The sequence below is a fragment of the Atta cephalotes genome (genome assembly GCF_000143395.1).
Source record: "Atta cephalotes unplaced genomic scaffold scaffold00063, whole genome shotgun sequence".
Classification (NCBI taxonomy): Eukaryota; Metazoa; Arthropoda; class Insecta; order Hymenoptera; family Formicidae; genus Atta; species Atta cephalotes.
Genome location: NW_012130127.1, coordinates 645,836 through 657,400, shown reverse-complemented (window position 1 = coordinate 657,400; position 11,565 = coordinate 645,836). Strand labels below are relative to the sequence as shown.

Genomic DNA, 11,565 nt, shown 5'->3' with positions numbered 1-11,565 from the left:
TATATATATATATATATATAGAAAAAATATATATAGAAAGAACTCCTTGGTTTTTAATTCCTTACACAAATTCCACATCAGATAAATTTCTAAAAATTTGTAAAAAAGAAAATCTGAAACCAGCATTTTATAATAATAACAAACTCAGTTCATTCCCAGAAAGATATCCTCCCAAAGAATCAGAAAATGTAATATACAAATTAACATGCAAAGATTGTGTGATGTTGACACGTCTTACGTAGGATAAACTGATAGAAAAATGAACTCTAGAATTATTGAACATCGTAATCACATCAATTGGAATACCAATTCACAATTGGTTATTACGAATCACAGAGTTAAATTGAATCATGATTTTGATTGGAAGAATGTTCAAATTCTGGATCATGAAAAATCTTTAAATAAACGTCTGAAAAAACGCACATTCTCATGCAAAAAATGGATTGAATTTATGATCTGACACTAAAGGATTACATCACGCATATACAATGATGCTAAATGAATTGACCAATTAAATCACTTCATAAAGAATTGAATGTATTTTTCACGTCTTGTACATAATTTATGACTTCTCAACAAACGAGAATAGATTGAAATGAATTGAAATGTATTCAGAAATATTGATTCACGAATGTTAAAATGAATGCTTTTCAATCCTGAATGCACTTTTATTTATAGGAATTGCATATCTCTATGTCTTTCAATCTAAAAATGATATTAGCTTTTTCTGTGCATTGTGTGAATACTGTTCAATTCAAAATTTTGAATAGGGAATGCAATTTTTCAATCTAATTGCATCCAATTGAATTTAATTGAATCCAATTAAATCCAAAGAAAGTATTCGCTATTTAAAATACGCATAAATTCGGATAGAAAAAATTTCATTCCATTTTAATTCATTCTCGTTTGCTGGATTTATATTTGGAATATTGTAATGTTAATTATGATTTAATTGTTTTGTTTTTGCAAGGTGTCCTTTTTCAATTAAAAACTGTTCATTAAACACTTTTGATTATTCGGAGAGAAAGGTTAATAATGAATATAAAACTGAGATAACTGGTTCAATAATTTATTAGTTAATATAAACCTCCAAAGCTTCATGGAATTGTTGAACTTCCCGTTTAAGGTGAATTGCTTGGGTTTGGTTTTTCTTATTGGCTCAATTTTATATACATATATCAAATCAGGATTTTTTAGTTGGGAACCTGTTAGTGACTCACATATGACGGAAGGTTCAATGATTTTAGATTTAAGATATGTATTGCTGAAGAGGACTCCAAAGAGAGCCGAAACGTTCAAAATAAAGAAGATTCACACAATCAATTAATGATATAGATTTTAATCGTTGGCACCTTCACTAGCCTCTTATTGACCTTGTATAGATTGTTTATTTTTAATTTTAAGATTTAGAGTATAATCTATAAAATTTGATTTATAAATTTATGTATAATATAGTATAATATACAAATTCAATAATAATCAAATCTATCAAGATTACATAATACAAATTGCATTGCTGCATACTAATGTTTGCACAACTCCGAGTAATTACGCTAAGAAACGTTTTGTTATCTGGGAACTAGTTAGGAAATGATAATGACATAGCGTCACAATGATGCTATTTTCAACTCGTTTACGGCATTTTATGGCATGTGGAAGAGAGATACCGCGGCAAGCGGTGCTGACGGTCGAGCCACCGTCATGACACACACAAAGGCATGAGCCATGTCCGTGTGCGAGTGTGCTTCGGCCGTCTAAGCGCGATTATGTATGTATTAGTCTAAAATCTAACTTGAACTCTAATTGGCGCTTCTCATATTTAATTGATATATTTTCATAAATGGTCTCGTTCTTAATATTAATCTTAAAAAGAAGAAAGTTTATACATTAAAGTTTAAGTTAAAAATTAATTCTTTATATAATTTACTAAATTAAGTTAAAAGTTGTTAAATTTTTAATTTTTATTTAACTTTTAATTTATTAACTAGTTAAAGATTATGCGTTTCGCGGATGGAATGCCAAGAATAGATCTGGACATGGAGGAAACCTGCGAAACGCATAATCTTTATATAGAAAGCATACCGTGGAAGCCTCAAGAATATTATTAACTAGTTACTACCTAATCCTTTTAGATATTATTAATAGATGCTATATTGTAAGATATTATATGTCTGTATAGTATATACAATATACAGCATAAATTAAACTATCTTAGATCTTATGTTCAAAATCGAAATGTCTTAAGTATTATAGAATCCGACCGAAAGGTCGGTTTCAGTTTCTGTTTCAGTCAGTTTCGGTAAAAAATCAAAGTTTCAGTTTGATTTCGATTTTGGCTGAAATTAAGAAAAAATTTGGGTGGATAACTCGAAATTGTACAAGATGTAATCAATCGGTGAGTTCAAAAAATAACTGTTCCATTTTAATTGTTTTTATACTATTATTAACTCATTGATTAACAATTTTAGTACAATAAGTTTGATATGATCCTAATAGTAACTATAATTTGATTTCTTTAAAAGTTGATGCAATATTATTATATTATTATAGTTAGATATTTTAATAAAATCTTCTTTCTTGAAGACATAAATTTGACGACATGATTTTTGAAAATCATACGATCTCTATAATCAAAAAATGTTAATTCGACTTTGGCAAAAAAAATGTGACTCCGTTAGCCTTCTCTTTCTTTTTTTTTTTCAGTAAGACTTATGTAAGTTTCGGTTTCGTTTTCGGCCGAAATTGAGTGACAACTGACTATTCGTTTTCGGTTTTGGCTGGAAGTCAAAATGTAATTTCGGTTGGATTCTAATCTTAAGACATATGTGACAATTTATAATTAACGAATTTTGAATAATTCCTTTTATTTTTTTATTGCAAGAAAAGTATAGTTTTTTAAAATGTATTTTGTGACGTCGAACTTGCTTGAAACCAAAAAGTTTCATAAGGCCGAATTTTTAAGGATAATTATTTAGAGCATTCCTTTTCCAATGACTTTAACCTTGATTTATGTTGTCTAAGTGATGATTCTGAGTAATCTCCAATAAATTTTAGCCGTCGCTTATTATTTGTTAAAAAGTAATTAAGTCAAAGTTGGTAATTATTTCCCTGCTTTACATGAAAAGAAGGCGATGATTAAGGGACTACGACTTTCCATGCGAGCGAGATCTATCTTATCTCCCCTTGCCTAGGGGCATACGACTTTGATCGCAAAGCGAGGTTCACCCTATCTTCCTCTTGCCTAGGGGCGATTTTTCACACGAAGAAAGATCCACCTTATCTCTCTTCCCTGCCTAGAGATCAGAACTATTTTACATTTTCATTTAAATGTTAATAACTTTTTAACGATTAACACAGCACCGAATATCGTCAAAAATATTTTAGTTCTTTTCAGTATATTCTTTTACAGAATATTTCATTTGAAATATTTCTGTAAATATCTAGAAATATTGCATGTAGAATACTTCCTTTGAAATATTCTAGAGACTTTCTATTGGAAATATTACATTTGCAATGTTCTTTTAATGTTCTGGAAACATTTCGCTTCAAATCTTTCTGAACATTTCAAAACATTATGAAATAGCTTGACAATATTCTATTTGAAATATTTAAAAATATTATAAATGAAATATTTTAGAAACATTCCATTTTAAATATTACATTGGCAATATATTTCCTTAATATTCTTGAGAGGTTTTGCTTCCAATTTTTTTTGAATGTTTCATATGAAATATTCTGGCAACCTCTCAGTTCCAAAGTAGTACATTGAATTTTATTATTAATATTATAGATTATGATGATATTATATTTCAAATATTTTAGAATGGCGCGAGTGAAATATTCTAGATACTTTGTATATATAATATGTACTAATCGCACTAGATCGTAGACTGATAGTGTTGATCGCAATGTCGTAAATTATCTTGAATTGATATCCTTGGACTGAGTCGCATATCGCGGGAACTACAATATACATATAAGTTATCATGTACACACATTGTTCACATCGATGGCTGCATTGGAGGAGCGCACTATGAACGCTATTTAATTGTACCATTTATCCTTGTTTTATATTATATTTAAAAAGAAATCCATTATTTTTCCATTCAATTTCATGCAAAAATAATGGATTTCTTTTTACTACACCTAATACATATAAAGATGATGATAAAAATAAAATGATACAAATTAGCGCTAATAGTCTTTTCGAATATAATCAAGATATTAGGAAAAAGTTTGTGGCGTTTTTCCCGTTAGATGGCATTAAAAAAATGCCACGAACTTTACGCCTAATATATTATATTTATGAATGGCCTTTCAGATGAATGGAATTTCAAAAAGATTTGAATCGAAACATCTCTAGAATATTAAGAAAATATTTCAAACATAATATTTCAAATAGAATGTCTCTCTAGAATATTTCAAATAATATGTTCTGTAAATGTTTGAAGAAATAGTTCAAATGAAATATTCTGTAAAAAACATTTGAAATGACGACATTCTGGTAACATTCCGTACTATATATTATATATTACAAACGTTCTAAAAGTAAAAAAAGACGAAGAATAAATTGAACCTCGATTAAAAGTTAACTTATGAGTTGTGGTATTAAGTACTGACCAATATGTTGGTGCAACATACTGTACATGGACACTATAAACTTAATTAACTGATATGAAATATTAATGCATATGGACACATTAAGAAATATAATCGGAAGAAATTATAATAATAACTTCTATTATTATTTATCTAGTTATATAATTAACAGATTTCTTTTCATAATTTTCTCTACTTTTTATTACGAATATTTTCTACAAATAATTAAAAAAAACTAAATCTGATTAATTTTAATTATTTTTAAATATAATCCGTCTTTTGGTGCTAATATAAATGATCTAGGATCATTTACATAAGGTATTGGAGTTTTCTCACAAGTCTCGATTTTGTAATTTCGTAGTATCTTTAGAAGTCCAACTTTACTCTGATAAATAGCGAAACGAGAACCTGAAAATGAATAGTAGCTAATATAAATTAGATTAATATTTTTTAATGAAAACATTTTTTATTAAAAATATTTTTTAATGCAAAACCAAATGAGAAATAATATTTAAATTTATTTTGCTTTACCAATACAATTCCTTGGCCCGTCCCCGAAAGGTAGATAAGACATTGGATGTCTGCTTTGCATAGTATCATCATTAAATCTTTCTGGATCGAAAACATCTGGTTTTGGATAAATACTTGGATCTCGATGAATTGCATAAACAGGAATCCATACTTTTTGACCTTCCGGTATATTGACTTTGGTACCATCAAAAGTATAACTTGTTATAGATTGCCTCATAAGAAATGTCACTACTGGATACTTTCGTAAGGTTTCTACACGCAATAAAAACAATATTTAATTATAAAAATATACATTACAAAATTACAATTGAAACAGGTTATTAATATGGTATGAGATCACATTAAGTCTATTCTTTTTGGCTGAACTTTTGCACCAGTTTCATCTTTTTTTGTCTTCTTTCTTTCTGAAGAGAAAAAGAAGACAGATGAACTGGTGCAAAAGTTCAGCCAAAAAGAACAGACCTATTATAACATTGTTGAAAAGAAGAACAACATAGAGTACATATTTCTTTAATTTCTTTGTTAAATGACGTACCTTTGAAAACTTTATCTAAATAACTCATTTTTTTAATATTGTCATATATAAGGTCTCCATCATATTTTACATAAACTTCATTAATTTCTTTACGTAGACTGTTTTGTATGTTCTGATTTAACGCTAACTCGTAGAGTGCATTACTAATAGTCGTCGACGAAGTTTCAAAGCCAGCAATGAAAAATACAAATGCTTGAGATGTTATTAAATTGTCTGTCAAATCTAAAATGTAATTTTTTATAAATAAATCTTATAAATTTAATAGGTTTATTTTTTTACATTAATTAACAATTTATATATATTAAATTTATTATATCTTTAAAGTTATAATTATTTTCAAACAGTATATGAAAATATAACCACAATAGAAATTTGGTCATAAATCACAATAATAGTTAGAATAATAATAGAATAATAGAAGTTAACTTCATTTTATTGTTCATAAATTATTTCAGATATGTGCAAAATTATGTAATTTTTATATATATATAAAAATTGATCTGTGTAAAAAAATATGTATATAAAGATATGTATATAAAGATATATATATTTAATACATACCAAAATCACCAAATTTATCTGGATGTTTTTTTAATTCGCGCAATATATCGATAAAATCATTCCTAATAATATTATTCGTTTCTCTGTAATCCATGTTTTCCGTGATAACGCGTGTAAAAAATCTAGTAACATCTGTATGTGGCAGAACATAACCGAGCATATTGTAAAGCCACGGAGATATTTGTCTGATTCTTATTCGTAATATACGTGTCCAAGTCAAAGCGAATACTTTTCTTCCCATTCTACGAAATTCGCTTTCTTCATTTGACAGTGCATTCATGTCGATGCCGAAGGCACAGTTACCGATAACGTCGGTTGTATATTTGGCCGACAATTCACGGCATTCTATAGGTTCATTCTTGCTCGATATTTTTTCTATATATTGGATCAAGTGATCAGCACATTCCGACATTAAAGAGAACATTTCTTTTAATTTACCAGATGTAAAAATAGGTGACAAATTTGTCCTCAACGGTCGCCATCTTTTTGGCTCCAAAGAAAAAAGATGTTGCGATAACGGTTCAGTCTACACAAAAGTAAGGGATAAAGAATAAAAATTTGTAATTAAATAAATTTAAAATTCAATTTTCCTATTTCATAAAAACTTGTTTAAGACTTCTGGAGATAACCTTACTGAAAAAATTTATGCCACAAAGTTACATAATGAAATCATATAATTAAAATAATTCACGAAATGAATTGTTGTTTCAAATCAATATTTTTTATGATTTTTTTTAAATCACGTTATTTGAAAAATCATATCACATGATATTAAAAATGATTTCATTCATTACGATTTGATAGTTATCATATTTTAAAGAATGTAACGAAATAGAAGAAAAAAACGTATCATACATGACTTTCCAAATTACAATAATGTAGGAAATTAGGCAAATGAGAATCGGTGCGATACTTAATGCACAATCATTAATTCTATGTATATATAAATTATATTTTTTACTTGCTGTATACTCGAATGTTTCGACCACTTCTTGGGGGGGGGGGGGTCATCCTCAACGAGATCAACGAAGAAAAAGAAATATAAAATTTTCACCTTCCTATATATCAGACGAGTCGCTACTCAGTAGTGTATTTCCAAAAACTTCACAAGGTTTAAAACCGGTGACGAATAACAGATATAAGTTGTTTAAAATTTTAATCAATTAATTTATCTTAATTTAATGTAGTTGAAAACTATATTAGTCTTTAAAATATTATCAGCTGAAAATTGTGAAGCCTCATCTGAAGAAGCGTGAAATAACAATTTAATTACAAATTAAATAAGTTTCCATGTCAATTTTATAAAATTCTTTAACGAAATAACATTGTAACTATGATCTATATCATCGTCTACATACGCATGATTGAGACATTCAGTGTCTAATTGTAAATTTATATTATTTTTTTGCAATTTGATACATTTCGGATGTTAAACGTTTATTTAAATATCTTTCGATATCTAAGATTTTTACATTTGTCCAATCAAATTCATGATCGTGACGCAATCTATCTGTGATTACTGATTGGGCAATGGTATTTCTATTTATGTGATTCCTATGTTCTGCGATTCTAGTTTTAATTTTTCTGTTCATTTGTCCTATACAGGTTGCGTCGCAACCTCACATGAGATTTAGTACATTACATTTTTCTTTGATTCAATTGGAAACACATCTTTGTAGACTTTAATAAATTTATTCATTTTGTTGAGACTATAAAAAGCTAACTTAATATTTAAATCTTTTATTATATTTTTAAATTTTTCTGATGTTCCGAACATATGAAATCATAATCCAAAGAAAATTTTCTGTATTGTCAGTATTTTTGTCATTATTTTGATTTAAAGTTTGTTTGTAAAAGAGATTTTAATCGCGCATTTATATTATCAAATATGAAATTTAATGGGTAGTCATTATTGAGAGTTTCAATGATGAAAACAATATTCTTGTTATGAAATTTCGGATATGATAAAAGGAAAACTCTATCAATAATTTCAATGACATCTTGATCTTTTCTGTGAAACAGAATGTGAAGACGTAAAATTTAAATATTTCGCTGAAAAAGTTGATTTATGAAACCAATCAAATTCCAGGATGTTGTCATTATTGGTAATTGTTATGTTTCTTAACATCCAAAAAATTAAAAATTTTTCCGCCAATCTCTGTTGTGAATTGAAGTCTCGAATGAAATGAATTAAATATATTAAGTAGTATAAATATATTAAGTTTCAGTAGTGTTAGAAGGAATCACAGTGGCAATATCGTTAATGTATCGTACATAAAATGGAATTGTAAATTATAACATTTTAATAATATTTTATTTTTACATATATAAAATAGTGGTATTTATTTATTTATGTTTTTCATCTTCGTATTTTTGCAAATAATTTTTAAATCATAACGACTCTGATGATACAGATCATAGCTACAATATTATCTCGATAAAGAATTTTATAAAATTGACATGGAAACTTACTTAATTTGTAATTAAATTGTTATTTCACGCTTCTGAATCTTCATAATTTGCTGATAATATTTTAAAGACTAATTAACAACTTAGGTATTTGTTATTCCATTATAATCACCGCTTTTGAATTTTGATGAAGCATTTGGAAATACACAGCTGAATAAGCACTCGTCTGATACGCAAGGAGGTGGAAATTTTATTATATCTCTTTTTCTTCATTGATCTCACTGAGAATGACCCAAGAAGTGGTCAATGTTTGAGTGTACAGCAAGTAAAAAATATAATTTATATATATATATATATATATACATAGAATTAATGATTATGCATTAAGTACCGCACCAAACTCTCATTTGTCTAATTTCCTACATTATTTTAATTTCGAGAGTCCACAACCAATATTTCTTATTTCTAAATTACGTTATTAAAAAAAAATCACGTAATGATTTAGAATAATTCGTTACGTAATTTATTTGTCTTAATTATATGATTTCGTTATGCAACTTTATGACGTGTTTTTTTTCAATAAGGAAAATTTCATGATTTTTAATAAGGGCTAAGCCAATGCTGAATATTAAATGCTACAGTTTAACAATTATTGTGGAGCATATATAATTACAAAAACATTCGTTTTAATCTATCATTACATCATTTTCAATATTAACATATAAACTCCATAACGGAAATTTTATTTCACGATTGATAAAAATATCCGCTTAACAATTTAAAAATAAGATCGTTGAATAAAATTTTTTTCGTTCTTTTTCTTTCATTAAATTATATAAAAAATAATAAAATATATAAAATATATTGGAAATGCATACAGTATATAAATAAGAAAAAGAGAGGATTATGTAAAAAAAATTATCGAATGTAATAATTTTATTCAAACAAAAATAATTTTATAATTAATTAAGCTTAAAAAATTAATAAATAATTAAATCAATTAATCAAACATATTATATAAAACAAAAAAATTAAACAAAAAATAAAGGAGCGCAGCAATTACATTATAGTGATATTACATTATAGTTATATATTTCTTCTGGCAAGTTAAGCGTTTTATAAAAAAAATACAAAACAGCACACATTTATAGCAAAAAAGTAAGAAAATATTAGAGAGGATGCATTAAAAATTCATTTGCTAAAACATCAGCTTAGCGCTTCTATCTTCCAAGATATGTATGGTTTCATATGGTTTACATTAAAATTAATACAGGAGAAAAGAAGATTTGTAAATTAAGTATACGAAATTAATAAATGTATTAGAAATTAAATGTATTAATTAATAATTAATATATATTTAATTATAAAATCTTCGTAGGAAATAATTAATTTTGCTCGATTATTAATCATTATTAGGATTATCGTATTGCTGTGCAAAAATTTCGAGCGTTACTATTCTTATTGTTTATTAAAATAAATATGCTTTTCCGTCAATTTGTGTAAAAAAAAATATAAATGCAATAATATTCCATTTATTTCTTGCGCTCATTGTTTAAAAATTGTAAAAAATTGTAAAAAATTTATTTATTATGCTTTAACCATTTTTACAACAATTATCCAAAAAATTGTCGTTAATAATATAATTGCTGTGCTTTTTTAATTTAATTTTTTTGTTTTATACGTTAAATTAATTGATTTCATTACTCACCAACTATTTCATTAATAAATATAAAAATTATTTTTATTTGCGAAAAGTTATTACGGTAAAATTATTCGGTAATTTATTTTTCACTTACTGCTTCCCTTTCTCTCTTTCTCAAAAAAACTATCAAAAAATTAATTTTTTTATCGTAACTTTATGTAGGTCACGTAGTCCACTTAACTCTTTGTTGCATAAGCAAAATAACGGCATTAAATCAATAACGTTGTGAATATACAACATTTTTTGGCACGAATAGATGTTCGCCTTTTATACTACTTCCCCCTACATATGTATGTCCCCAATATGACCTAAATATTGTATGTGTGTTTACCATTATTTATTTTTTGAATACACTTATACTTATATATAACTTTAAATATTCTCACCTTTTCAAAAATGGGAAGTCCTCTATCAGCAAATTTAGTAAAATCTTTGATAAGAACATCCTTAATTAAATTTGGATCTTTTATAATAAGAATGGGTGTCTTTATGGAAAATATCCCAACCAATGGTTCATCTTTGTAAGTGTTATATATTTTTGTCAAATAATCACCTGAGGATATCTTATTAAACATAACATCTTTAAAATTGCCAAATCCCGGTATCGGTTGTGGACCAGGAACGCCTCGTGACTTCCAAAAGTCAAAAGTCGACGTGAGAAAATAATAAAGAAAGAGAATTACTACGGCAATACCGCATAGAATTTCAAAAGATTCCATTTTTCAACACATTCGTCAATCGATTATCACAAATGATCTTTACTGGAAAAAAAGAAAAAAACATTTTGTTATTTAAATGTCCATAAACAAATTAATAAATTAATTCAATTAATAAATAATTCAGATCAACAATTAAACGAGTTATAATTAGATGTGCCAATGCAAAATTTATTATTTTATAATATAATTTTCCACTGATACGGTTCGACTATACTTATTGTTAATCCTCATCAATTAATCCTCATCGCAGAAATGTAATTTTCCCATAAACAAAAATTAAATTAACATATTTAAAGGATCATCTCAATTTCGCTTTTCAATAGTCAGTATAAACGCAACCATATTTAGTCAATTAAATACTTAGTCGATTAAAAAAAATTTTATTTGTTGACGACGACATAATTTTATTTTTATGATAATTTACATAATATCATGATGGACAATAATTATATATCTTAGCATGCTCTATATATATATATATATATATATATATATATATATATATATAA

At 26.6% G+C, this 11,565-nt stretch overlaps 1 protein-coding gene across 1 annotated transcript; it reads right to left on the bottom strand.

The window, feature by feature from the left end:
- Positions 1-4,782: 4,782 nt before the first annotated feature.
- Positions 4,783-11,056, bottom strand: LOC105623725 (cytochrome P450 6A1-like). The gene is made up of 5 exons (XM_012205106.1): positions 10,724-11,056; positions 6,227-6,752; positions 5,666-5,887; positions 5,131-5,382; positions 4,783-5,007 (listed from the first exon to the last, which is right to left on the bottom strand). Exons 1-5 carry the CDS (start codon positions 11,054-11,056, stop codon positions 4,835-4,837), a joined length of 1,506 nt encoding a protein of 501 aa, XP_012060496.1. The 3' UTR covers positions 4,783-4,834.
- Positions 11,057-11,565: the final 509 nt, after the last annotated feature.